Source organism: Prinia subflava, chromosome 4 (assembly GCF_021018805.1).
Source record: "Prinia subflava isolate CZ2003 ecotype Zambia chromosome 4, Cam_Psub_1.2, whole genome shotgun sequence".
Lineage (NCBI taxonomy): Eukaryota > Metazoa > Chordata > Aves > Passeriformes > Cisticolidae > Prinia > Prinia subflava.
The window spans coordinates 72,611,317-72,639,231 of NC_086250.1; the positions used below are offsets into that span (position 1 = coordinate 72,611,317).

General features: G+C 50.1%; 1 protein-coding gene and 1 long non-coding RNA gene across 3 annotated transcripts; one reads left to right on the forward strand and one right to left on the reverse strand.

The window, feature by feature from the left end:
• Positions 1-12,712: 12,712 nt before the first annotated feature.
• On the forward strand, positions 12,713-25,227 carry NET1 (neuroepithelial cell transforming 1). Its single transcript, XM_063397137.1, has 10 exons — positions 12,713-12,870; positions 16,916-17,023; positions 17,648-17,815; positions 18,529-18,591; positions 19,011-19,107; positions 19,215-19,291; positions 20,954-21,211; positions 21,404-21,574; positions 22,637-22,823; positions 22,950-25,227. The coding sequence occupies exons 1-10, from the start codon at positions 12,778-12,780 to the stop codon at positions 23,339-23,341; spliced, it is 1,614 nt and encodes a 537-aa protein (XP_063253207.1). The 5' UTR covers positions 12,713-12,777; the 3' UTR covers positions 23,342-25,227.
• Positions 23,904-26,473, reverse strand: LOC134550438 (uncharacterized). 2 transcript variants are annotated; one of them, XR_010080335.1, is made up of 2 exons: positions 24,840-26,473; positions 23,904-24,755 (listed from the first exon to the last, which is right to left on the reverse strand). It is a non-coding gene; the product is annotated as an uncharacterized LOC134550438 (long non-coding RNA). The 2 variants fall into 2 exon arrangements; XR_010080334.1 differs by having other exon boundaries at positions 24,798-26,473.
• Between the last annotated feature and the right edge of the window lie 1,442 nt (positions 26,474-27,915).

Consider the following 27,915-nt stretch of genomic DNA (forward strand, 5'->3'; position numbering starts at 1 on the left):
TGAGGGAGAAACTCCTTCCCACTGTCCTGAGGAGAAAAGCTTTTCCTGATTTTCTGAGTGAGAAATTCCTTCCCACTATCCATCCATCCTGAGGTGAAGCTTTTCCCTCTTTTCTGAGGGAAAAACTCCTTCCCACTGTCCTGAGGTGAAACTTTCCTGCTTTTCTGAAGGAAAACCTTCTTCATCTGTCCTGAGGAGAAACTTTTCCTGCTTTTCCAAAAAAAAACCTCCTTCCCACTGTCTTGAGGTGAAACTTCTCCTGCTTTTTTGAGGGAAAACTTTCCTCATCTGTCCTGAGGTGAAACTTTTCCTTCTTTTCTGAGGGAAAATCTCCTTCCCACTGTCCGTCTGTCTTTCCTGATCTCTTTGGTGAGTGCAAAGAAGAGAAAAAGCAATTTTCCTGTGTAACACCTCTTTAGTTGAGGCTTAACTAAGTGGGGTTTAAGGTTTATTAGGCTGAGATTAAAAGCAATTTGCTAGTGAGGCATTTCCTGTGTGACCTCATGGCATCCTGCCTGATGTCACCTCATTTGCATGTCTGAATTAATGATTTCTTCTGAATTATTTATTCAGAATTGTTTATTCTGGATTATTTATTCTGAATTAATTAGTCCCCTGGCATTGCTGGATCCTTTCCATGACTGCCCAGGCAAATTCTGGGTTTTGATCTCTCCAACCTGGATCTTTTCCAGGTCAGATCATCCTGAAATTCTTGGATGAGAGGACAGCATCAAAAAAAAAAGAAACAAAAAAGATATTGGGACCCTCTGAACATGATTTTTTAGGTTTGTTTTGTTCCTGAGGGAATTCTGATGCAATGGGAGTGTTCAGACAGGGAAATCTGCCCTCAGGGAAGAGGATTTTCTTCTTTTCTTTTCTTTTTTTTAATTGGACAAGCTTTTCATATGGAGAAAAAAAATTCCCTGAGTTAGGATTTCTCCCACCAAGCAATTGCAAAATTAAAATATCAACAATCATTTTAACAGAAATCTTCCAAGGAAAAAAGGGAAATCCCTGGCCTGAAGTTGAGCTTTTCTTTCACTTGATTTTTTAATTTATTCTTTAAAAAGGATCAGGCTCTGCTGGACCTTTGGGATTTTGAGGCACACCCACCAAAGGAACATTAATTTTTTATTAAAATACATGAATTATGCTGCTGGAGTTGTAATTTCCAGGCTTTTTGATCCCAACTCTCCAGGATTTTTAAAGTTTCAAAATATTCCTGTCAGATTTCCCAAACCCATCACAGCAGCATTTCTGAGCCTCACTGAGCTGCCCCTAAATTGTTCTTTCCTCTGTCTCCATTTAATCAAGATGAACCCAAAACCTCAAATTTGGCTCCATCCTGGATGAAATAAAATCACAGGAGAAAAATCACAATAATTCAATAATGTTCTGATCAAACCACGTATTTTTTAGCCCCTGATAAACTGATTTTCCAGGGGTTTTTCTCTGTAAATCTGCAGCAAAAATGGGATTTCAGCTCCAGCAAACTTAGCTGGAAAACCCCAAATTTGCCACCCTACCCCACAGGCTTTTACAATACAGCTAAGGGGAAAGGAAAATTTAATTTTCAATTAATTGGGATCTTTTTTATTAATTGAGATGTATTTTATTTTTATCAATTGAGATCTCTTTAATTAATTGGGATTTTTTCTCAAAAGTTTCAGCAATCCTTTAATGCTTTTCCAGATTATTCCGTACATTGGGAATGGCCAGAGGGATGAAATACCTTTATTTTGATTTTTTTTCCTTTTTTTTTTAATTAAAAACCCACCAGATCCAGCGAATCTTTTGAGGTGCAGCTTAAAACCTCCCAAATATCTCCAAAATCTGAGTAGGATTCCTTCAGCTGCTTCTCTTGTGCCTCCTTTGGGGAGAAAAATCAGGAATTTTCTCTTGGGGTCACGCCTGGAGCTGCACTAGAATGTCATTTATATCATTAATGTAATTATATAAATGTAATCAAAATTTATATAACTCATTTTAATTTCAAGTGAAAAATTGACTGTAACAAATATGGGAATTGGAGGCAGGAAATTCAGTTTTTCCTGCTTTAATTTTTGCTTTTCAGGTGAGTTTGGGGCTGTTGATGATCCCAAACCACCCCCATGACTGACCATAACAAACATGGGAACAGAGGGCAGGAAATTCAGATTTTTCAGCTTTAAAGCTGAATTATTTCTGCATTTCAGGTGAGTTTGGTGATCCCAAACCACCCCCATAAATGACTATACTAAACATGAGAACAGAGGGCAGGAAATTCAGTTTTTCCTGCTGTAAAGCTGAATTATTTCTGCATTTCAGGTGAGTTTGAGGCTGTTGATGATCCCAAACCACCCCCATAACTGATTATACTAAACATGAGAACAGAGGGCAGGAAATTCAGTTTTTCCTGCTTTAATTTCTGCATTTCAGGTGAGTTTGGTGATCCCAAACCACCTCCATAATTGACTATACTAAACATGGGAACAGAAGGCAGGAAATTCAGATTTTCCTGCTGTAAAGCTGAATTATTTCTGCATTTCAGGTGAGTTTGGGGCCGCTGATGATCCCAAACCACCCCGGGGCTGAGTGAGGCGTGCCTGAGTCAGGAGGAAGCAGAGGGTGTTTTTTGAAGGGGTGTGGATCCTGAAGGTTGTTAGCAACCAAATAAACACTTGGCAGGGCAGAAACTCAACTTCACCCCAGGCAAAACGAGCAGAAAATCACATTTTGGGTGATGTTTTCTCCTCTGGGGTTGTTCTTGTGAGGATTTAGGGACAGGGGTTTGTGAGGGGAAGGGAAATGTCAGTGAGGATCATTTTTTTTCTCGTGTTTAAGGGGAGATTTCAGCCCAAATTTCCAACTTCTCCTGGACAGCAGAATTCTGGAATGGTTTGGGTTGGAAAATCCAAAATCCATCTCGTTCCAACCCCCTGGAAGGGAAAAAGGAAGGGCTGTGATGATAAAGCTGATTAAACATCTCCAGGCAAGGCAGAAAATAGGGATTCAATCTTATTTTTATGTGAAAAATTAACTTCTAAAAAACAGGAGAAAATCCTCGGTTGTGGATTCTTCTCAGTCCAGACTTGAAGCCATCAATGTCATTCCATGGCCAGAGTCCTCCCAAAAACCCCATTCTTCCCAAAAACCTTCTCATTCCTCCCAAAAACTTTGTCAGTCTTCCCAAAACCTGGGCTTTTCTCCCAAAAACCTTCTCATTCCTCCCAAAACCCTTGCAATTATTCCCAAAATCTTTCTGATTCCTCCCAAAAATCTTCTCAGTCCTCCCAAAAACCTGGTTTTTCCTCCCAAAAAAACCTTCTTTCCTCCCAAAAACCTGGTTTTTCCTCACAAAAATCTTGCAATTATTCCCAAAATCTTCTCATTCCCCCCAAAAACCTGGGTTTTCCTCCCAAAAATCTTCTCATTCCTCCCAAAAACCTTCTTTCCTCCCAAAAAGTTTCTCATTCTTCCCAAAAAAACTTCTCATTTCTCCCAAAAACCTGGATTTTCCTCCCGCAAAACCTTGTCATTCCTCCCAAAAATCTTCTCATTCCTCCCAAAAACTTTGTCATTCCTCCCAAAAACCTGGATTTTCCTCCCAAAAATCTTCTCATTCCTCCCAAAAATCTTCATTCCTCCCAAAACCCTTGCAATTATTCCCAAAATCTTTCTCATTCCTCCCAAAAACCTTCTCAATCCTCCCAAAAAAACCTTCTTTCCTCCCAAAATCCTTCTCATTCCTCCCCAAAATCTTCATTCCTCCCAAAAACTCTCATTCTTGTCAAAAACTTTCTTTCCTCCCAAAAAGTTTCTCATTCTTCCCAAAAAACCTTCTCATTCCTCCCAAAAACCTGGTTTTTCCTCCCAAAAAAACCTTCTTTGCTCTCAAAATCCTTCTCATTCCTCCCAAAAACTTTGTCATTCCTCCCAAAAATCTTCATTCCTTCCAAAAACCTTGCAATTATTCCCAAAATCCTTCTCATTCCTTCCAAAAACCGTTCTCATTCCTGTCAAAAACCTTCTTTCCTCCCAGAAAGTTTCTCATTCTTCCCAAAAAAACCTTCTCAGTCCTCCCAAAAACCTGGGTTTTCCTCCCCCAAAACCTTGTCATTCCTCCCAAAAATCTTCTCATTCCTCCCAAAAACTTTGTCATTCCTCCCAAAAACCTGGATTTTCCTCCCAAAAATCTTCTCATTCCTCCCAAAAATCTTCATTCCTCCCAAAACCCTTGCAATTATTCCCAAAATCTTTCTGATTCCTCCCAAAAATCTTCTCAGTCCTCCCAAAAACCTGGTTTTTCCTCCCAAAAATCTTCTCATTCCTCCCAAAAAGTTTCTCATTCTTCCCAAAAAACCTTCTCATTTCTCCCAAAAACCTGGGTTTTCCTCCCCCAAAACCTTGTCATTCCTCCCAAAAATCTTCTCATTCCTCCCAAAAACTCTCATTCTTGTCAAAAACTTTCTTTCCTCCCAAAAAGTTTCTCATTCTTCCCAAAAAACCTTCTCAATCCTCCCAAAAACCTGAATTTTCCTCCCAAAAAAACCTTCTTTCCTCCCAAAATCCTTCTCATTCCTCCCAAAAACCTTCTCAATCCTCCCAAAAAAACCTTCTTTCCTCCCAAAATCCTTCTCATTCCTCCCCAAAACCTTGTCATTCCTCCCCAAAATCTTCATTCCTCCCAAAAACTCTCATTCTTGTCAAAAACTTTCTTTCCTCCCAAAAAGTTTCTCATTCTTCCCAAAAAACCTTCTCAATCCTCCCAAAAACCTGAATTTTCCTCCCAAAAAAACCTTCTTTCCTCCCAAAATCCTTCTCATTCCTCCCAAAAACTTTGTCATTCCTCCCAAAACCCTTCATTCCTCCCAAAAACCTTGCAATTATTCCCAAAATCCTTCTCATTCCTTCCAAAAACCATTCTCATTCCTGTCAAAAACCTTCTTTCCTCCCTAAAAGTTTCTCATTCTTCCCAAAAAAACCTTCTCAATCCTCCCAAAAACCTGAATTTTCCTCCCAAAAAATCTTCTTTCCTCCCAAAAACCTTCTTATTTCCCCCAAAAACCTGGGTTTTCCTCCCAAAAACCTTCATTCCTCCCAAAAAACTTCTCATTCCTCCCAAACCCCCTTGGCTTCAGGCAGGGATAACCCAACCTAAAAATCCTCCTGGAACAACACAAAAACCCCTCCTTCTATTCCAACACCCCCAAGCTTTAAAGAAACAACCAAACCTCTCCCAAACCTCTCCCAAACTCTTCCTTCCCTCATCCCAGAGGTTTTTATGGGAATTCTCTGGGCGTGTCCGAGCCCTGCAGGAACGTGCCCGTGCATAAATTACAAATTTGTGTTTGAAATTCCGCTTTGATCCCATCCAGCAGCCCCAAAAACAACTCCCGGCACGGGAGCTGAGCTCAACTGGAGCTTCTTGGCCCATTAATCCTGGAAAAAAACCGGGATTTTGGGATTAATGATATCCCTGGATTGGCCGGGTTGTGTTTCCTGCTCTCGTTCATATTCATGAGATGGAAATTGCTTTTCTGCCCCGGGGGCAAAGAGGGTTGGGGAGCTCCCTCCAAAATGGTCCAGGGGGGTTTTACCTTCCCTAAATATTCCCAAAATGGTCCAGGGGGGTTTTACCTTCCCTAAATATTCCCAAAATGGTCCAGGGGGGATTTTGCCTTCCTTAAATATTCCCAAAATGGTCCAGGGGGGTTTTACCTTCCCTAAATATTCCCAAAATGGTCCAGGGGGGTTTTACCTTCCTTAAATATTCCCAAAATGGTCCAGGGGGGTTTTACCTTCCCTAAATATTCCCAAAATGGTCCAGGGGGGTTTTACCTTCCTTAAATATTCCCAAAATGGTCCAGGGGGGTTTTACCTTCCCTAAATATTCCCAAATATATGAGGATGGATTTTACCTTTCTGAAATATTTCCAAAATGTTTGAGGGTGGATTTTACCTTCCCTAAATATTCCAAAATGCTCAAGGATGGATTTTACCTTCCCTAAATATTCCCAAAATATTTGAGGGTGGATTTTACCTTTCCTAAAAATCCCAAAATGTTCAAGGGTAGATTTTACCTTTTCTAAATATTCCAAAATGTTCCAGGGTGGATTTTACCTTCCCTAAATATTCCCAAAAGGTTCATGGGTAGATTGTACCTTCCCTTAAGATTCCCAAAATGTTCAAGGATGGATTTTACCTTCCCTAAATATTCCCAAAATGTTTGAGGGGGGATTTTACTTTTCCTTAGTATTTCCAAAATGTTCCAAGGTGGATTTTACCTTTCCTTAGTATTTCCAAAATGTTCAAGAGTGGATTTTACCTTCCCTGAATATTCCCAAAATCTTCGAGGGTGGATTTTACCTTTCTAAATATCCCAAAAATGTTCAAGGGTGGATTTTACCTTTCCTAAATATTCCCAAATATTTGACGGTGGATTTTACCTTTCTGAAATATTCCAAAATATTCGAGGGTGGATTTTACCTTTCTAAATATTCCCAAAATATTTGAGGGTGGATTTTACCTTTCTAAATATTCCCAAAATGTTCAAGGGTACATTTCACCTTCCCTAAATTTTTCCAGAATTAGATTCCAAACCGCTCAAGGATGGATTTCAGGGAAATCAGAGTTGATTTTTTTGGTGGCTGTTTAAAGGACTTGAGTGTCCCTAATTTTAGCTCCCAGCATCCCAAAAAAGCTCCGGATTCCAGAGCGGCTCCTCAAGTTTTTGGATGACCCAATGGTCTCTGGTTGGGTCATCGCCTACTTTTGCTCATTTTCCAGAATCCTGCTCCCAATTTGGCCAGGAATATAAATATCCAGGGCTGGAATGTTAAACACAGCTCGTGGCCAGTAAACAGCCCCAGCCCGGGGTCCCACCGAGCAGGGACGGCAAAATCCCGGGGTGGAAAATCCTGTTTATCCCAGCCTGGAGTGCTCTGCGTCTCCCACTAAAAATAACCCGGTAAAAATAGCTGGAAAGGGGAGCTGGAGGTGGATGGCAATTCCCAGGAATTGGGAGGTCAGGCTGGGAATGGGATGGACTGGGCGCTTTCGTTTTCCCCCAAGGGATTAAAAGATTAAAAGGTCGCAGGTTGTGGTGTTGAAAGAATGGAATCCAGGTGTCGGGCACATTCCAGGATCTGGGAAAACTGGGAAAATTCCCGCTGAGGAATACTCACCTCCCTCCAGGCTCTGCAGTGCCCCAGCTCCAATCCTCTCCTCTGCAGCCAGGGGTAAAACTGAGGGCTTTGATCCTGGTTTTTGGATTAGGGATCCAGTGGAGCCATCCCAGAGTTTCCTGGGAATGGCTGAGGTCTTCAATCCCGGCTTTTGGATTAGGGATCCAGTGGAGCCATCCCAGAGTTTCCTGGGAATGGTTGGGTAGAACTGAGGTCTTTGATCCCGGCTTTTGGATTAGGGATCAAATGGAGCCATCCCAAATTTTCCTGGGAATGGTTGGGTAGAACTGGGGTCTTTGATCCCGGCTTTTGGAGTAGGGATCAAATGGAGCCATCCCAGAGTTTCCTGGGAATGATTGGGTAGAACTGAGGTGTTTGATCCTGGCTTTTGGAGTAGGGATCAAATGGAGCCATCCCAGAGTTTCCTGGGAATGATTGGGTAGAACTGGGGTCTTTGATCCCGGTTTTTGGATTAGGGATCCAATGGAGCCATCCCAGAGTTTCCTGGGAATGGTTGGGTAGAACTGAGGTCTTTGATCCCGGCTTTTGGATTAGGGATCCAATGGAGCCATCCCAAATTTTCCTGGGAATGGCTGGGTAGAACTGAGGTCTTTGATCCCGGCTTTTGGATTAGGCATCAAATGGAGTCATCCTGGAGATTCCTGGGAATGGCTGGGTAGAACTCAGGTCTTTGATCCCGGCTTTTGGATTAGGGATCCAATGGAGCCATCCCAAATTTTCCTGGGAATGGCTGGGAATGGCTGAGGTCTTTGATCCCGGCTTTTGGATTAGGGATCCAATGGAGCCATCCCAGAGTTTCCTGGGAATGGCTGGGTAGAACTGAGCTCTTTGATCCCGGCTTTTGGATTAGGGATCAAATGGAGCCATCCCAGAGATTCCTGGGAATGTTTGGGATTGGTGGCATGGCCAGACCAGGGTGCTGTAAGGATCCTCCATCCAATGATGGGCTGAAAATCCCAATCCTGCTGGGGTTTTTATGTCTTCCTGCTGCTCCCACGCCTCATTTCCTGGAGTTTTTCCAAGAGAAAAGGCAGGATCAGGTCGTGTGTGTCCACCCTGGGGACATTTTCAGCTATTGGGGACAACATTCCTGCATGGCCACGCTTTGGCCACCCCTGGCCCCAGGCAGATGCCAGGTGTCACTCCAACAACAACCCGGTGTTTTTATCCCTAAAAACCCCCACCAGCCTGGAATTGCGTGCTGGAATTTTGGAATTTGAATTTGTGTTTCCTTCAGAACTCATCCTTTGTCAATCTCAAATCTGTTGGACGATGCTTTGGGGCTGAAATAACAAATTGGCATGGCAACACCCCAGAGAGGATTTTTATTTGGTGGCAGCTCTTCCAGGAAGGAATTCCAGGAGCAGGGAATGTCACAGGGATGAAGTTCTGTGGGAATGAAACCCCAGCCTGCAGATAAGAGGAAAGCTGAGGGTTGGGTGAATCCCCGTCACTCCAACTCTTCCCAGCTCCCTGATTTGATAGCAGGACAGGAGTCACTGAGGGATTTTGCTCCTGGAAGTGAAAATTTCCATGGGAATCCAGGGCAGGAATGCTGTGGAGAGCCCCCTGGCAGGAGAGCAGGAAGAACTGGTCTGGTATCCATGTCTGGTATCCATGGCCCGGCCTGGCTGCGTTCCTGAGGCTGCTGGAGGCACTGGGAGAGGGGGAAGGGAGCACTGGGAAGGCACAAGGAGATCTCCTGGATTGAAGGATGTGTCCCGAGCTGGAATAACAGCGCAGGGTTTATAGGAAAATCCATCAGTCCGGTTTGTTGCTCCTGCCTTTTCCCATAGTTTGGCTTTTATCCCAGGGTTTCCCGAGTTCCACAGCCTTGTTCAGGATAGGTTTGCATCCCAATGACTTTCCTGAATTTTGATATTCCCTCTTCCATGGCGGAAGTGGAGCAGAGGCAGGTGAGGAACGTGGAGCTCCCAGAGCTGCTCCAGGGCCGCACATCCTGGATGTGATCCTGGGAAAGGGTCCTTGGACCAGGCACGTTCCAGCCTGGCTTCTGCAGGCTTCTCCAGGACCAGGGCCTTCCCTGTGTGCTCATCTCCATCCCTCGGGATGGGTTTGGAATGATCTTCTCCATCCCTCGGGATGGGTTTGGGGTGATCGTGTCCATCCCTTGGAATGGATTTATGGTTCTCATCTCCATCCCTTGGGATGGGTTTGGAATGATCTTCTCCATCCATTGGGATGGGTTTGGAATGATATCTCCATCCCTTGGAATGGATTTATGGTTCTCATCTCCATCCCTTGGGATGGGTTTGGGGTGATCACCTCCATCCCTTGGGATGGGTTTGGAATATCTCCATCCCTTGGGATGGGTTTGGGGTGATCATCTCCATCCCTCGGGATGGGTTTGGAATGATATCTCCATCCCTTGGGATGGGTTTGGGATGATCGTGTCCATCCCTTGGAATGGGTTTGGAATGATCACCTCCATCCCTTGGGATGGGTTTGGAATGATCATCTCCATCCCTTGGGATGGGTTTGGGGTGATTGTGTCCATCCCTTGGGATGGGTTTGGGGTGCTCACTTCCATCCCTTGGGATGGGTTTGGGGTGATCACCTCCATCCCTTGGGATGGGTTTGGGGTGATCACCTCCATCCCTTGGGATGGGTTTGGAATATCTCCATCCCTTGGGATGGGTTTGGGGTGATCACCTCCATCCCTCAGGATGGGTTTGGAATGATATCTCCATTCCTTGGGATGGGTTTGGAATGATCATCTCCATCCCTTCGGATGGGTTTGGGGTGATTGTGTCCATCCCTTGGGATGGGTTTGGGGTGCTCACTTCCATCCCTTGGGATGGGTTTGGGGTGATCACCTCCATCCCTTGGGATGGGTTTGGGGTGATCACCTCCATCCCTCGGGATGGGTTTGGGGTGCTCATCTCCATCCCTCGGGATGGGTTTGGAATGATATCTCCATCCCTCAGGATGGGTTTGGAATGATATCTCCATCCCTTGGGATGGGTTTGGGGTGATCATCTCCATCCCTTGGGATGGGTTTGGGGTGATCATCTCCATCCCTTGGGATGGGTTTGGGGTGATTGTGTCCATCCCTTGGGATGGGTTTGGAATGATATCTCCATCCCTTGGGATGGATTTATGGTGTCCACATCCATCACTCAGGATGGGTTTATGGTCATCATGTCCATCACTCAAGATGGATTTATGGTGATCCATCACTCAGGACAGGTTTATGGTGTTCACCTCCACCCCGTGGGATGGATTTTTGATGTTTATCTCCATCCCTTGGGATGGATTTATGGTGTTCATCTCCATCCCTCAGGATGGATTTATGGTGCTCACGTCCATCCCTTGGACAGATTTATGGTGCTCATCTCTCTCCCTTGGGATGGATTTATGATCATGTCCATCCCTTGCATAGATTTATGGTGATCATCTCCATCCCTCAGGATGGGTTTTTGGTGTTCATCTCCATCCCTCAGGATGGGTTTATGGTGCTCACGTCCATCCCTTGGACAGATTCATGGTGCTCCTCTCTCTCCCTTGGGATGGATTTTGCCCAGAACGTCGTTGCTGCCCCGAGCAGACCCAGTGGCCGCACACAAACCCTCCCATTCCATGCTGGGCCAGCCGGGAGCTGCTCCTCCCAGGGATCTGCTGGCTCCCAGGCCTTGCCCTCCCCTCCCTCCAAAGGAAGGGACACAAATTTCCCAGGACACAAATCCCCTGCCTGGCCCCGAGCCAGCCCCGGAGCTGCGGCCAGGAACGTTCCTCACCCTGACCTCACCTGGGCCTTGCATCACCAGGAATTCATCACCTCCCAAAGTGTCACCGCAGAGTCAGGGATCACCCGTGGCTGCACCACGAGGACAATCCCACACCCACGTCACCGAGGAGCTCGGGGACATCATCAGGGACATCAGGGACATCGTTCCGGTGTCACCTCAGTGTGACTCTGCTTCACACCTCCCCTCACAGCTCCCGGGCGCTCATCCCCGGTTTTTAATTGGCCTTTTTCCATCTCCCTGGAAAGAAATGAGCTCCTGAATCTTTAGGTCATGTTTAACAAGGCTGGGACCTTGGGGTTTAGGAGAAACGGGTTTGATACTCTCTAAGAAAAAAAGATGAATTCAGGGCAGGGTTTGTCTGCTCCCCTCCAGAGTCAGCATCACTTTGGTGTTAAAAATAGCAGATTTCAGTAATCCAGGAAAGCACTTTTGTGTCTGAAAGAGTCACAGCCTGTCCTTTGAGCAAGTGGAAACTCAGTGTATCCTGAATTTCTGAGAATCCTCAATGTCCTGGCCTTGCGTGGCAGAGGTTAAGTGGGTGCAGATTTGCTGAGAGAAGCAAACAAAGCCAAAAATCAAAAGCCCAGGGGAGGGGACAGCAGGATTTTCCTTTTTCTCCTCCTCCTGATTCTGAAAAACGCCGTTTGCAAACCTCCTGCTGGAACCCACCCCAAACCTCTCTCCTTGAAGCTTGGGCAGCACAGGTAGACAGCCAAATCAACTCATGTTTATTTTTACCAGCACAAGAAAGCTTTTATTCCAGGGTTCTGCAGCAGTGCCAGGAATAAAAGGACTTGAACAAACAAACACAAAATCCAAACCCTTTGCAGCTCCAGCCGGGCCTGCCGGGACAGGCTCCCCTGGGAGAGCAGGGGGAGGCTCAGCCCAGCCCCAGAGCTGTGCCAGCACAACTTTAAAGCTCGGAGCAGACTTAAAAGCGCAGGTCTAGACAAGAATTTTATTTTTTTTGAAACATTTTGCAGAAGCAAAGGTTTTACACTCCCAGTGTTGGCAAGGAGAGCCGCCGTTAGGAGGAGGCTGTCCCGCCATGCTGTAAGTGCCAGGAAAAAACACTAAAAATGGGGGGAAAAACCCAAATATACGCTTGGCTTTGTGGGATGGGACTGCCCCTCTGCCCTCCTTGCAGCAGAGTCTCTTGGAGGTCCCGTTTTTTTAGAGAATTCCAGGACAAGTGAGGCAGGAAAGGAGCACAGTGGGTCACTGGTGCCACTCCAGAGCACAGGGCAGTGTCCGGGTGACTCTGGAGTGTCCCCAGGGAGGAGCCTCCAGCCCCTCTCTGGTCCCTGCCCAGGGCAGAAGTTCTGCCCCGTGTCCAGGGGGAATTCCTGGGCTCAGCCCCTGCCCGTTCCTCTGGTGCCACTGCTGGGCCCCAGAGCAGAGCCTGCCCCGTCCTTTGGGAATGGATCCCCATGGATGGGGTCCCCCAGCCCTGTCCCCTCTCCCTCAGCCTCTCCCGGGCACGGAGATGCTCCAGCCCTGAACCACCCTCACATCCCTCCTCTGGCGTGGTGGACACAGCGCTCACAGGAACGAGCAGAGGCGCGGGGGCGTTTTTGGGATTGTTTTTTTTGGGATCGGTTTTTTTGGGAGAGCTTTGGAAGAATTTGGGGCTGCGGGAGGGTCCGCAGTGCCCGCGCACCGATGGGGGCGTGGCTTGCCCTGAGGGGGCGTGGCTTGCCCTGAAGGGGCGTGGCCTGCGCGGTGGCCCCGCCCCCTGCGGTGAGGTCGGGGGTGCGGCGCGCGGCGGGCGCAGAGCGCGATGAGCGCGGGCTGAGGGAGGGTCGGGGCCACCCGCGGCCATGGTGGCGCACGACGAGCTCGGCGGGCTGCTGCCCATCAAAAGGACTATCCGCGTCATCGACGCGCAGAACCAGCACTTCAGGGAGCAGGAGGTGAGCGAGACAGGGGCTGGAGAGCGGGAAAAATGGGATTTATTTGAGGGGGTGCCCCCTCAGCTTCCCGCTCCGCGTCTGAGGGGAGGCGGCGAACCGGGCAGAGCGAGGGGTACCCGGCGATTTAAAAAACTCTATATAAGTCCATGTCTATGTATACATATATTTTATGCGGATGTATATATATAAAATATGTTTAAGCTCATAGTCCCCAAAGAGTGGGACCAGGCAGCCAGAACCGATGTCGGCGACCTCACCCAGTGATTTAAAAAACTGTATATGTTTAAGTCCATTTATATGTCTATATCTTTCTTATATACATCTATATACGTTTTATATATGTGTATTTACATTGCACATATATATATATATTTAAACTCGTAGCCCCCAAAGAGTGAGCCAAAACCAATCTCGGTGCCTCACCTGACCCTACTCCCCCCAGGTGGCTTTTCATTAAAAATTCTCCCGTTTTCATTTAAAGATCGCCTGATTCCATTAAAAAACCCACTGTATTTCTCAGCACTCTTCCCACTGACAGGATTTTTCCTAATTAGGCGCTTGTTTGCTGCTTAAACCGAAGAGAAAACCCTTCGTGGGGTTTGTCGGGCTTTTGAGGGCTGGTTTGTTTGATCGAAGCATTGTTATTTTTATCGCGTGTTGTTATGCAGACAGCAATAATTGCACTCCTGGTAGGTGTTCCCGAGTCTCCTGCTGCGACAGGAGCAAAAGTTCAGCAGCCAGGTAGGGCCCGGCTGCCTTGGGCTGGGTTTATTGCCCGGATTAGTGACGAGATGAGATGGAAAAGAAAAAAAAATAAAAAGGCGTCTCCAGACATGGTTGAGGGCTCAGCGCCGAGTCACCAACCTCAGCAAATCCCGGCTTTGCAACAGCCAAACTTGGGCAATGTCATTGTGCAAAAGGGAAACCAGATGTTGGGGGAGAAACAACATAAACCAGAGCTGTGGGAGGAGAAAAAAATCACCTCTGATTCTGAATCGCCTGACTGGAGTCGCCAGGGATGTCCCTGGGTCAGGAGTGGGCTGCTGGATTTGGGAAGGGTCTGATTGTTCAGCCCGAGGCTCTGCCAGCCCCTTGCCTGTGACTCTTAGGTGGGGGCGGTCAGGTGGTTGATGATTTCTGGCAGGAATTATTCAGGCCGCTGACTAAAATCCCCTTTTTGCTGAATTGGCTCGGTAGGAGAAGGTTTTGCCGTGCGTGGTTTCGCCATTGGTCACCGTGTTTGTGTGGGGCTGCTGGAGGAATTGTACTCGAAGGGATCCTCGTAAAAACCACTAATTATTACCCAGCACAGGGGAAAGGTTGTGGGCGTGCTGCTGAAAGAAAAAAAAACCTTGCTCAAAAGTAAAGCCTGGCTTTCTTTCCAGCAAGGTGCAATCTTTTCATGAGTTAACCTGCACTTGAAGGAATTTCAGGGCTGTGAAATCTCGCCTGGCACAAAATTAGCTTTAGTGGCTGTGCTGGAGATGTGTTAATTCACTTCTAATAAAGAGTCCTCTGGAAAAATAATAATTCCTGACGGAACTGTTGACCCCGCTGGGGTTTTAATTATTCCTAAATGCTGTAACACCCCTGGATTGTTACAGAAACCTCCCAGACTCCATTGTAATCCGGCTCCTGTAAGGAAGACGGCGTGGAGACAGGAGAGTCATTGTTTGCAAGTCCAGAGCTAAAAAAAAACCCCGTCCCGAGCCCGAGTTATCCGCAGTATGAACCGCCCGGAGTCTCGGCTTACAGCGGGCTGGACGGGGAGTCCGTGACCCCGGGCTCAAGCACAGCTCAGCCAAGGGGAGTTTCCAAGCACAGGGGTTTTATTTTCCTCCTCCCTGCTCCGGATCAAACGCTCTTCAGGAGGAGGAGAAGAACCAGATGGGGTTTTTTTGGCAGTCGAGCCGTGTCTGAGGAGCGCTCAGACACAAAGTGGGAATTTTTTTGGGGTTTTTTGTCTCTTTTAAGAGAGGAAAAATGGCTTTTTGCTGAGCTGAATTCAGGAATTCCTGCTGCCAGCCCTCGGGCACGTGCACGTGTCACTTCAGCGGGCACAGATGTGCTGGGAAGGCATTCCCACATTCCCACATTCCCACATTCCCACACGGCCCGGGGCTCCCGGCCCTGTCACTGGATCTCTGCAGGCCTGACCCTTCACCAGTGACCTGCTGGAGCCTCCCCATGGCTTGAGGTTTCTTGCTTTTCATTTGCAGTGTCACATTTTGCTTTTCCAGGCTATTTTTATCCCCGGCCTTGCCAGAGCCGTGGGTGGCTTTGTGTCTGCACCTTCCCTGCTTCAGTCCCGCACTTTGTTAGGCTTCTCTTGGGCCGTGTCCCTTTATTTATCCTCCTGCTCTGATAAATGATTCTCTGGAAGTAAACACCTCGCTGTACTTCTACTCACATCTGCAATAAATTAAACCCTCCTTGTTGTCTTTGAGCCTAGCCTAACTTTCCAGCCTTTTCCTGACCGTCCCTGTCGTGAGCTCAGTGGAGAAGTTCCCGGTGTCCCACTTGGAGTTCCTGGTGTCCCACTTAAACCCAGCCGAGGATCCATGATCGAGGACACTTTTACAGCTTCCCCCGTTTTTATGGTGCCCTCCTAACTCTGCCATTCCCCAAACGTTTCTAGCACAGCTTTGTGCCGCGCCAAGAGCTCTTTTCTTCCTGCACGGCTCATAAATTGTTTCTTTTCATGTTCCTCCCCTGCAAGTTTGAAGGCTGAGCTCAGGGTGAGCTCACCTCCTCCTCCTCCTCCTCCTCCTCCTCCTCCTCCTCCTCCTCCTCCTCCATTGCCCAACACCGCGTGTGGGCAGGGCCGCTGCTGGGGTCGAGTTGCTGAAATCAGATCTTGCACACACGTAGCTTTTATGCTCCTTCAGTCTTCATGACTGGAATCCAGCTCTGGGTGTTCCTATTCCCCTTTTTTTGTTATTTTTTTTAGTTTTGTTTTCAACATTTGTCACTTCTGAGCGAAGGGTTTGGTCACCGAGCTGGGAATGGAAATGGCACAGAGCTCGTCCCCAGCAGCCCCCACAGCCTCTGCCTTTTGAAAGAGCAGAAATTCAACAATAATTCACCAATTTTGTCTGGGATCAGCCCAAACTGAGGCTGCTTCCCTGTCCTGCTCTGAGCCTGGTGCTGAGCAGTCTCATGAGGATGAGTCACGTCCAGCCCTGTGCCAGATGTTTGGAGCACCAGGGCAATCCTGCACCTTTTCCAAGCCTTAACTCGGAGCCCATCTCTCCCCAGCTTCCCCCCGTGCACACCTTTCCTGCCCAGCCCTCACCACACAATATTTTTGATGTCAAACACGTCGAGTTGGCAGCACAATTTCCAAAACTGAAGCAGCGGGAGCTTTCCAGGGGCGTTTCCTCTTTCTTGGCAGCGTTTGGGTCAGGACAGACTTGAGCTCCCGGCAGGGATTAACGGTGGGGAAAAGCAGAAGCTCCAACTTTCAAATCTAAACAACGTGTAAGAAAAATTACAGCGATTGCAGGGGCTGGGGGAGGAGGAAACTTTGCAAGTGAAGGATTTCAGCTTTATCTGTGTGCGTGTCCCTCACAGGAATGTCCAGCTTGGGGTTGTTTGCTGCTTGTTAAAGGAGCTGCCGAGGCCGTGCTGGGCCCCCACTGCTGCTCCGCTCTCCGAAATAAAATGGAAAAACACATTCTTTCTCCAGAGGAAAAGATGAGAAAATGGAGAAGCAGAGCCCAGCTCCATCTTTAGCTGCCACAGAGTGCCAGAGAACACTTTAATCTATTTCTGTTCAAAGCATAACAGTCCCTGCTGGAGCCCTATTTTGAATTCTCACTGATGTTCTCTCACCTCTTTTAACTCTGGGCAAAAACCTCTGCAGTTTAATTGCAGCCTTAAAGTTCAGACAAATATTTATAGCCCTGAAAGATGAACGGCTCCTTCCAAACACTCTCCTTGCTGTGTTTGCCACTCCTTAAGTGGGTTTGTGCTTTTGGAACCTGCCTGAGAAATTTCTGAGGGAGGCACAGCCAGGACAATTTGTTCTCTGCTTGCTTTGCAGGAGCCAAGCACCAAACGGGTCCGGCCTTTAGCACGAGTCACCTCCCTGGCCAACCTGATCTCCCCTGTCAGAAATGGGGCCGTGCGACGCTTCGGGCAGACAATCCAGGTACAGCAGGGCTGGGGTGACACAGCCACCCCCGGGGCTTTGAGGGGTCTTTTGGAGCTCTCCGTGGCCTTTCTTGGGCCTTGGGGGTGAAAAGTGCTGCCTCAGGAGTGCCCAGCTCTCTGGAGTGCTGCATAAACATAAACAAAATGAACTGTTGGAGATAAGGAGCTGATAAAGTGCCCGGGGCTGTGCCCACGTGTGCTGCAGCGTGAGGGCAGCTGGCCCTGCTGCCCAGCAGCGTTTCCCAAGGAGCTCACACTGCAGATAACAGCACCGCTGCCTCTAGGAGCCCTGCAGAACACCAGGGCAGAGTTCAAGTGGCTTCTGATTAACCTCTCCGTAGGGAGAGTTATGATCCTCCTTTATTTACTTCCTCATACCTTGGAAATAAACCCCAGCTCTGCTTTCCCATCTTCCTCCCCAGCGGATCAGGAAAACCTTGCCAAGCTCTGGGCTTTCCCAGCAGCTTGATTAAAGCCTTCCTGTATCTGAGGGAAAGTGTCTGGGTGTGTTTTCCTGCCCTGGACGACCCAGGAGGATGAAGGATTGGGAGTGGGGTGGATAATACTCTTATTACTTCTGAAATGTTTGGTTTTAACACTTTTTATATTTCAATCCCTGCAGTCGTTCACCCTTCGCAGCGACAGCAAATCCCCTGGCTGTTCCCAGAAGTCCTGCAGCAGATCTGCTGCTCCCACTCCCCCTAAGAGAAGGAACAGCGTCCTGTGGTCCGAAATGCTGGACACCAACACGAAGGAATCCCTGAGCACCAAAGAAATCAAGCGCCAGGAGGTAACTGCCCAGGAAAATGGGATTAGGAGCAGCAGCCAGGCCTTCTGTCCCTTCCCCTGCTGGGAAAGGAGTAACAGCCCTTGGAGGGGGGGCTGCATCTTCCTGTGCACCTAAACCTAAGATTTATGTCTGCACCAGCCATGGGAAAAGGTGGATTCCCCCCTGGAATTCACCTCCCCACTGTGACCCTTTGGAGATGCCAGACTTTGCCACGGCATTCCCACAATCCCAGCCCTGCTGGCTGCTCTGCAGCTGCCCCAGCCCCAGGTTCCAGCTGTCTCTCTCCTAAAGCTCCTGACAATTGGTTGGAGGCCAGCAGCGAGGCCTTGGCTTGCCCTTTTCCTGGAGTTCTTGGACAAATCTTGTGGAGACGGCGCAGGAGCCGCCGGAAGCCGCCTGGGATTTGACCTCTGCGGTTTCGGGGGTTTTGTGTTTGCAGCCTGGCCTGGCTGCAAGCAGTGATTTAAAAGGCCCTGATATTTAATTTGGCTCGTGCAGGGGCCGTCGGGGCTTTCACAGAGCTGGAAGCAAAGCTGCTTTCTCAAGGCTGGGACAGCAGATTTACTCAGGGTTGTCATGCCCAGGTGCCACTGAGAGCTCGGGGTGGCCAAAGGCCTTTTCAGGGCAGGCTGTGCACCGTGGGAGCTGGAAGGCTCTTCCTGAGAAAAGAAAGATCCAAAATAACCCAGGATGCTTTATCCCCCTCCTCCCAGGCCATCTACGAAATGTCCAGGGGAGAGCAGGACCTGATTGAAGACCTGAAGCTGGCCAGGAAGGTGAGTGGGATTTTTCCTGCGCTCAGTGATGACATTCCAGGGAATAAATAACGAGGTTTGTTTTGCATCTGCAAACATGACGTGGGAGCTTTATCAGCCCCAGAACCCCCAGCTGGAAAGCTGGCCCGGGAAGCTGACGTGAGCACTGGGGCAGCACTGGTGTGATTGCACCAAACCCAGCCATAAAAGGATTGTGCAGAGCTGCCTGGGGATCCCCTCTCCCCGCTGGGAATAGTCCAGACAGGAAAATCCTTTTTGTTCAAGTCCTCCATAATTCACAGAGTGAATCTTTTAGTATCAAGTCAGTGTTGTCCTTTCTGTTGCCTTCACTTCTTTCAGCTGATAAACCCCCTGAGTTTAAATCATCAGCTTTGGGGCTTGGCACGTTTGAGTATATTTGAATATATTTTATTTGACAGGCTTACCACGATCCCATGCTGAAACTCTCCATCATGTCCGAGGAGGAACTCAACCACATTTTTGGGGACTTGGATTCCTACATCCCCCTGCACGAAGGTAGGAGCAGCTGGGTGGTTTGTGCTCCCTGGGATTTAACCTCTCTGCTTTCTCCTGATACTCATTGGGGCATTGCTGCAATTCCTCTTTTTCTGTTTCCATTCCAGACTTACTGGCAAGCTTGGGAGAAGCAACGAAGCCAGATGGAACAGTGGAGCAGATTGGGCCCATCCTTGTGAAGTGGGTGAGTTCAGAACTCGGCTAAAACTCAGCTTAGAGAAGGATTAAAGGCAGAAGCTGCAAAGCTCTGAGGCTTTTGTGGCCCTCAGTGCAAGATTGGAAGGGAAATCCTGGCAATGCTGGGAGCAGTGGGAACAGTGGGCCCTGACTTCACCTCAGAGAATTGGAGTGATTTGAGTGTCTGTGATTGCAAGAGTGTTATCCCTGCTGATCCCAAACGTTGGGAGCTTCATGGGCTCTGTGCTCATCCTCATAAAATCCAAGCATTGGGAGCTTCATGGGCTCTGTGTGCTCCTCCTCACAGGATCCAAACATTGGGAGCTTCATGGGCTCTGTGTGCTCCTCCTCACAGGATCCAAACATTGGGAGCTTCATGGGCTCTGTGTGCTCCTCCTCACAGGATCCAAACATTGGGAGCTTCATGGGCTCTGTGTGCTCCTCCTCACAGGATCCAAACATTGGGAGCTTCATGTCCTCCTCCTCACAGGATCCAAACACTGGGAGCTCCATGGGCTCTGTGCTCATCTTCCTCACAAAATCCAAACATTGGGAGCTTCATGGGCTCTGTGCTCCTCCTCACAGGATCCAAACATTGGGAGCTTCATGGGCTCCTCCTCCTCCTCACAAAATCCAAACATTGGGAGCTTCATGGGCTCTGTGCTCATCTTCCTCACAGGATCCAAACACTGGGAGCTTCATGGTCTTTGTGCTCATCCTTCTCACAAAATCCAAACATTGGGAGCTTCATGGGCTCTGTGCTCATCTTCCTCACAAAATCCAAACTTTGGGAGCTTCATGGGCTCTGTGCTCATCTTCCTCACAAAATCCAAACATTGGGAGCTTCATGGGCTCCTCCTCACAGGATCCAAACATTGGGAGCTTCGTGGACTCCTCCTCACAGGATCCAATCACTGGGAGCTTCATGGGCTTTGTGCTCATCTTCCTCACAAAATCCAAACATTGGGAGCTTCATGGGCTCTGTGCTCATCTTCCTCACAAAATCCAAACATTGGGAGCTTCATGGGCTCCTCCTCCTCCTCACAAAATCCAAACATTGGGAGCTTCATGGGCTCTGTGCTCATCTTCCTCACAAAATCCAAACATTGGGAGCTTCATGGGCTCTTCCTCACAGGATCCAAACATTGGGAGCTTCATGGGCTCTTCCTCACAGGATCCAAACATTGGGAGCTTCATGGGCTCTTCCTCACAGGATCCAAACATTGGGAGCTTCATGGGCTCTTCCTCACAGGATCCAATCATTGGGAGCTTCATGGGCTCTTCCTCACAGGATCCAAACATTGGGAGCTTCATGGGCTCTTCCTCACAGGATCCAAACATTGGGAGCTTCATGGGCTCTTCCTCACAGGATCCAATCATTGGGAGCTTCATGGGCTCTTCCTCACAGGATCCAATCATTGGGAGCTTCATGGGCTCTGTGCTCCTCCTCCTCACAAAATCCAAACACTGGGATCTTCATGGACTCCTCACAAAATCCAAACCCTGGGAGCTTCATGGGCTCCTCCTCCTCCTCACAAGCTCCTCCTTAGCTATTTTATTGGGAAGAATTCCCCAGTGAGGGCTGTAGAACTGCACGAGTTTTCCATGTTAGTGACATCTGCTTCTCCCACAGGGAATCTGACTCCTAAATCTCCTCTGTTCCCTGCAGTTACCCCAGCTCCACGCCTACAAAGGCTACTGCAGCAACCAGCTGGCAGCCAAAGCGCTCCTGGATCAGAAGAAGCAGGACAGGAGAGTCCAGGATTTCCTGCAGCGCTGCCTGGAGTCTCCCTTCAGCCGCAAGCTGGACCTGTGGAGCTTCCTGGACATCCCCCGGAGCCGCCTGGTCAAGTACCCGCTGCTCCTCAAGGAGATCCTGAGGCACACCCCCAAAGACCACCCCGACATCCACATCCTGCAGGAGGCCGTGAGTGACCCTCCTTTGTTATTCCAACCTGGGGATGGGATCTGGGAGCCCCAGAAACCTCCCTGGAACCCAGGGACAAACCTGTGACAGGGAAAGTGAGGGATCACCCACGTGGATTGTGTCCTTGTTAAGGAGCACTGGGTGACACAGACAAGCAGTTAATCCCTCTTAATCGTTTGTTTGGGTTTTTAGATCTCCATAATCCAAGGAGTCCTGTCTGACATCAACCTGAAGAAGGGTGAGTCTGAGTGCCAGTACTACATTGACAAGCTGGAATATCTGGATGAGAAGCAGAAGGATCCCAGGATTGAGGGCAGCAAAGCTTTACTGTGCCACGGGGAGCTGAAGAATAAAAATGGACACGTAAGTCCCTCGGGTTTAACTAATTCACCCTCAAACCTTCCCTCAGAGCTGGTTTGAACCCAGAGCAGGACTGTGAGCCTTCCATCCTCAGGGATAGTTTGGATATTGGATACAAAAGCAGAGGAAATCCCTTCTTGGCAGCCCCATTTTGGGGTGTGAGGGGAAGTTTCCTGCTGACAGCTCCACAGTCAGCTCGGGGAAGCTGGAAAATCATTGGCACAGAATGCCCACAGAAAATGCTCTCACCCAGAGGGGTTTCCTGCCACTGTCCCCTTCCAGGTGCTCTGACATTCCCATCAGGAGCCCTGGCTCTTCCAAACAAAAGGTTCCTGCAAAAGCCTCTCTGGCTTTGGGCTGGGCTGCCTGGAGCTCATCTCCCACCCGCTGCACTCCAGGCTTTGCTGCCTTTTGTCCTGGTTTCAGCCTCAAATCTCTCCGTGTTTTCCTTGCTGATGGGGTTTTGAGGGTTTTGTTATTTAATTGGCTCTTTTACTCCTGCACATGAGGCACTCCATGCACTCAGGAAGGACAGGGCTCCTAATCTTCCTATCCCTGGCCTCTGGGAACCGTCATTCCCTTTCTAGGGGTCAATAAAATAATAAAACCACTGATGTAATCCTGACCTTGGCATGGGCACAGGAGAGTGAAAATCACTGTGGGTGAAACTGCAGATAAGGGCGGCCTTGAGCCCCGCGGGACGTGCGAGCTCCTGGAGCGCACAGTGAGCGCTGCACTGAAAAGCTGCTCCCCACCAAAAGGGCCCAGCCTGTTTATTTCTTTTCCTTTTATAATTTTGTGGGTCTGGTTGTGGATTGGCTTTTGGGGTTGCTACCCCTTCACCCCACTGGCCAGACCAGCTGTCAGCCAACTTTATTTTCAGGCTGGAAATATGTAAGCAAAGGACAGTGAACAAAAACAAGAAAGGTTGTTTATGTTCCAAAGTGAAAAACTGACCCTTAATATTGTACAGAAACTAAAGAACTCACTCCATCTTATAAGCAAGTAGAAGGCTTTAAAAAAATCTCAGAAAAACCAGGGCAACATCGCAGCTTTCCCTTGCAGAAGCTCTACGTGTTCCTGTTCCAAGAGATCCTGGTGCTGACGCGGCCGGTGACGCGCAACGAGCGCCAGGCGTTCCAGGTGTACCGGCAGCCCATCCCCGTGCAGGAGCTGCTCCTCGAGGACCTGCAGGACGGGGACGTCAAAATGGGGGGCTCCTTCCGAGGGGCCTTCGGGAATTCCGATAAAGGTACGGATCACGAAACGTCTTCGTCTCCCTGCCGGATTTGGGGATTTAGGGTGGGGATTTCAAAGCTCCCAATGGACTCTCTAAATGCCAGCTCAGCACCCATCCTCTTTTCCCTTCCATCCCCAGCCAAAAACATCTTCCGAGTGCGTTTCCAAGAGCCCAGCCCGGGCCAGTCGCACACGCTGCAGGCCAACGACGTCTTCCACAAGCAGCAGTGGGTGAACTGCATCCGCACGGCCATCGCCCCGTTCCAGAGGAACATTCCCGCCCCCGAGCTCCAGGAGCTGCCGGAGCTGAGCGAGGAGTCGGAGGAGAACAACCCCTCCGTGCCCAACATCCCGGCCCAGAGGCGCCCGTCGGGAGCAGCCGAGATGGAGCTGGACCAGAGCGCGGCCGAGCGCGGCCCCGACCCGGACTCGGAGCAGCCCAAAGCGGGGAAATCCCACAGAACCTCGTTGGGGCACAGAAAATCCCGGGAGAAGCAGCTCGGCGGGAAGCGGAAAGAAACGCTGGTGTAAGGAGAGCGAGGAGCCCCGCCAGGGGAAAACTGTTAATTTATAAATAATTCCGTGTACATTTGCGTCCCGGGAGCGCCTCGGGAGCCGCTCCGCGGGGCAGGTCCTGGGTTTGTGTTGGAATGGCAGCTACTGGTGTGCAGTCACTGTTGGAGTGGGGTCTGTTTTTACACTTTGAATCCATCAGGGGGTCCACAAAACCCTCGGGGCACATCTGAAGGGAAAATTCGGGTTCCTGGAAGTTTCCCACAGCTGTGGTAGAGGATGGAAAATAAATTTTGGGCAGCACCGGGGGTTTTGATCAACACTGCAAAAGTCCTTTAGAGGACTCAACACCCAAAGTCACTCTGGTGTGTGGTTATGGCAATTCCTGCAGATTAGCATGTTCCAAAAGGAAAAGTCCTTTAAAAACAGACCCCAACTTCAACAGGTTCTCACTTCACCTACTGGAATCTTTGATCTCTGTGTGTCCTTTGTACATTCCTCTGTCTCGCTCTTGTATCTGCCAACTATTTAATTTTTTTATTAGTTTTGTTTTGAGTTTGGGGGTTGGGATTTGGGGGTGTTCTTTTGTTTTCTTTGATCAGTTGGGTTGGGTTTTTTTTATTTTTGTATTTTTGTTGCTCAGACTTGGCATTTCCTTTCCAGTACTTGATCCTTCGTGCTCCGAGGGGTGACGTCCCAGCTGTCCCTCACGTCACCCCCGAGCAATCCACGGGCTGGGAGGAGACACTACTGAAAGAGAACTGCTTTACTCCAGGGTGTAGGAAGGTTGTAGGCACGTTGTAGGAGGGTTTGGGGAGCAGTGAGTAGAGGGGGTAGCAGGGAGCGAAGGTAGATTCCGTGTTTTTTGTTGCCTTTTGGAAATGAAACGCTTCCCAACGGGAAGCAGGACTTGGAGGCAACCAAGGGGTTCTTGCATGTGGTAGAAAGGTAGAGAGGAGGTGCTGGAGGTGTGAGGAGAGGAGAGGAGGGGCTGTGGACACTCAGGGTGGCTGCACTGCCGTCTTCTAGCGCTCCAAAGAGCCGGGGGAAATCCAGGGAAAGATCCAGCCTGGGAATGGCTGCAGGGCGTTGTGGGAGGCAAAGGGGTGACAGCTCTGAGCACAGCGGGTGTCCCTGAAATCTGGGACTGGGGAGAGGGATCCTGCAGTCCTGTCACCTGAAATCTGGGATTGGGAGTGATCCTGCAGTCCCTGTGACTTGAAATCTGGGATGGGGAGTGATCCTGCAGTCCCTGTGACCTGAAATCTGGGATTGGGAGTGATCCTGCAATCCCTGTCACCTGAAATCTGGGATTGGGAGTGATCCTGCAATCCCTGTCACCTGAAATCTGGGACTGGGGAGTGGGATCCTGCAGTCCCTGTGACCTGAAATCATCCAGGATTGGGCAGTGGGATCCTGCAGTCCCTATCACCTGAAATTGGGATTGGGCAGTGGGATCCTGCATCGCTGTCACCTGAAATTGGGATTGGGAGTGGGATCCTGCAGTCCCTGTCACCCAAAATCCATTAATTGGCAGTGGGATCCTGCAATCACTGTCACCCAAAATCTGGGATTGGGCAGTGGGATCCTACAGTCCCTGTGACCTGGAATCATCCAGGATTGGGGAGAGGGATCCTGCAGTCCCTGTCACCCAAAATCTGGGATTGGGAGTGGGATCCTGCAGTCCCTGTCACCCCAAATCCAGGACTGGGCAGCCATATCCCAAATCCAGGCGTGGGGAGCGGTGCCTCCACATCCGAGGGTTGTCACTGCCTGTGGCATGTCCGGCCGGAGCTTTGGGGACGGGCAGAGGTGTACATAGACACAGCGTGTGGTTCTCTGTAAATGTTGTACATTTAAATGTTTCCAGTGCCAAGTTCCATTAAATTCCTGACGGCCTCTCACCCGCCTCGGCCCGGTCCTGCCTGGGAGGGAGGGAGGGAGGGAGGGATGGGTCCGTGCTCGGGAGCTGCCTCTGGATAAAGATTGATCTCTCCAAGCTCCATCCCCATCAGGATCCACCCCCAGCAGCAGGAGGGTCCTCAGAAAATCCTGGGAAGGGGGATCCTGCTGGGCTGATCCCGAGGAAGCTTCCAGGGAGTTGTACCAGGATAAACCCATCCGCTCTTCCCAGTTTTCCCAAACCCCTCCCGCCTGCCCGTGTGTGGGGTGTTCCAGAGAGCGATCCTGGCTCCGGGCTGGCCCCGCCGCCCCGGGAGGGAAGGAGCTGCTCGGTTTTTAGGGACTTTAGGATTTACAGCCGAGCTCTGCCCTCTGGAGCTGATGAGATCCAGAGGGAATTCAGCCCTTCCCGAGCAGGGAGAAGCTGGAAAAGCAGCTCCTGCAAAAAAGCGTCAGTGAGCTGCTGGAGCCCAGGGAGAGGAAATCCCGTGGATTGTCTGCTTGGATTGTCCCGAGCGAGGCCGGAGCCTTTGGCTCCTCATCCTGCAGACAGACGGCAAATCAGCCAAAAATCCTGAATTCCCTTCAAATAATTCCCCAACTCCTGCTGGTTGCTCTCCCCGCTCCGTCCCTCCGGCAGGAATGTGCCGCCGTCTCGGCCCTCCCTCCTCCAGACTAAACAAGCCGCGCTCCCCTGGATCCCTCCCATGGAATTCCATGGGATCCCAGCGGGCTCCCTCCGTGCCCCTGGCGGGCCCAGACCCCTCATCCCGCGGGTTCCACCGGGATAGGGCGGGATGAGATTCCCGAGGGCATAGGGGAACCTGCGGTGCCATCCCTGTCCCGGGAAGGGGCCGGGAACGCGGGGATGCGGCACCCCCGCCCCGGGTGAGCCTCCGGGGCTGCCGAGTGGGACCATCCCGGAGCCGGGATCACGGGGAATTCCCTCCAGGAATTCCAGCATCCCATCCCGGCCTCCTCTCCATGGGCACAGCGGCGATCCTGTGCTCCAGCTTTAGGAGCCGCCCTCACTTCGGCCTCGGATTTGGGAATCTCCGTGGAGATTTTATTTCCCTTTTAATTTGAATTTTTATATCTGTCCAAAAAAAAAGTGAAAATCACGAAAAATACGCCATGAAAGAGAATTTTATTTTCCCTTTAATTTGAATCTTTATATGGTGAAAATCACCAAAAATACCCCTGAAAGAGGATTTTATTTCCCCTTTAATTTGAATTTTCACATCTGTCAAAAAAGTGAAAATCATCAAAAGCCTGGAACAAACCCCCAAATCCCAAATTTCACCCCAACACCCTCGCAGCCGTTCTGGGATCAATCCACCCTTTCCAAAATCCCGTTTTCCACACACAACCTTGGATTTTGTGGGGATCCCTCCCCATCCCCAGCGCCGCTCCCGGGCTCGGGCAGGGACACGGGGGCCCCACGGCGCTTCCCCCGCCGGAGCCGCTTCCCTCCCCGCCTCCCAAACTTTCCCTTTTTCCATGAATTCATCCCCCTGCCGCCCCCCTGCCGTGTCTGCAGCTGCAGACCCAGACACATCTGCGCACATCTGGCAGCGCCGCCGCCTCGGGAGGATCCAGCTGGAAGCTTTTCCCCCTCTGGATCGGGGGAATTTCCCCCCTTTCCCTGGATGAGGCCCCTCGAAGCCAGACACGGCCTGGAAAGCTCCGTGTGAGGCTGTGGCGGGGCCCTCCCTCAGCAAAGCCCCGAATTCCCGGCTCCAGGTGGAGACATCCCGGGAATTCAGCGGCACCGCCACGGTGGTCTGCCCTGCCCTGTGCTACCCCACAGCCCACCCCGGACGCTGTAAACAGGATCAGGCCGTAAATCCCGGGATTTTATGGGCCAGTTTTATTGGGATAATTATCCTGATGGATGAGGAACAGTGAGGCACGGCCAAAACCAAGGGCTGGCTTTGACCTTATCCTGGAAATTGATGTGGGGATGGGATGGGATCCATGGGATGGGATGGGATGGGATGGGATCCATGGGATGGGATGGGATCCATGGGATGGGATGGGATGGGATGGGATTGTGATCCATGGGATGGGGATGGGATCCATGGGATCCATGGGATGGGGTGGGATGGGATGGTGAGTGCTGGTCATGGGTGCTGGTCACAGGGAGGTAAAGGAATGGGATGAGAGGAGATGGGTGCAGGTCATGGGAATGGAATGGGAGCTGGTCATGGGAATGGGATGGAATGGGATGGGAGGTGATGGGTGTTGGTCATGGAGAGGTCATGGGGAGATGATGGGTGCTGGTCATGGGGATGGGACAGGATGGGATGGGATCCATAGGATGGGATGGGATCTGTGGGATGGGATGGGATGGGAGCAGCAGATTCCAGCTTTGCTCCGCACCAAGGGCCACCCCCAACAGTCCAAGCCCCCCCACCCTCAGCCAGGTGACACAGGGACCCCAAATCCCCCCCGATTTGAGCCCCAACCCCTCTCCTGCAGTTTGAGCCTCCAAACCCCCCGTGATCTGTCGGGATTTGCTTCTCCCGGGCGGATCCGAGCCGGCTCCGCCTCCCCTTGGCTCTTCCCGGGCAGTCTGGGTTGGATCTCGTTAACTCGGGGGCAGAGGAGCCGGTGTGGGCGATCAGACAGGTCATGAGGGAGCAGCTCTTGCACAAGAGGAGCTGCCGGGGCCTCCCCTCCCCGAAACC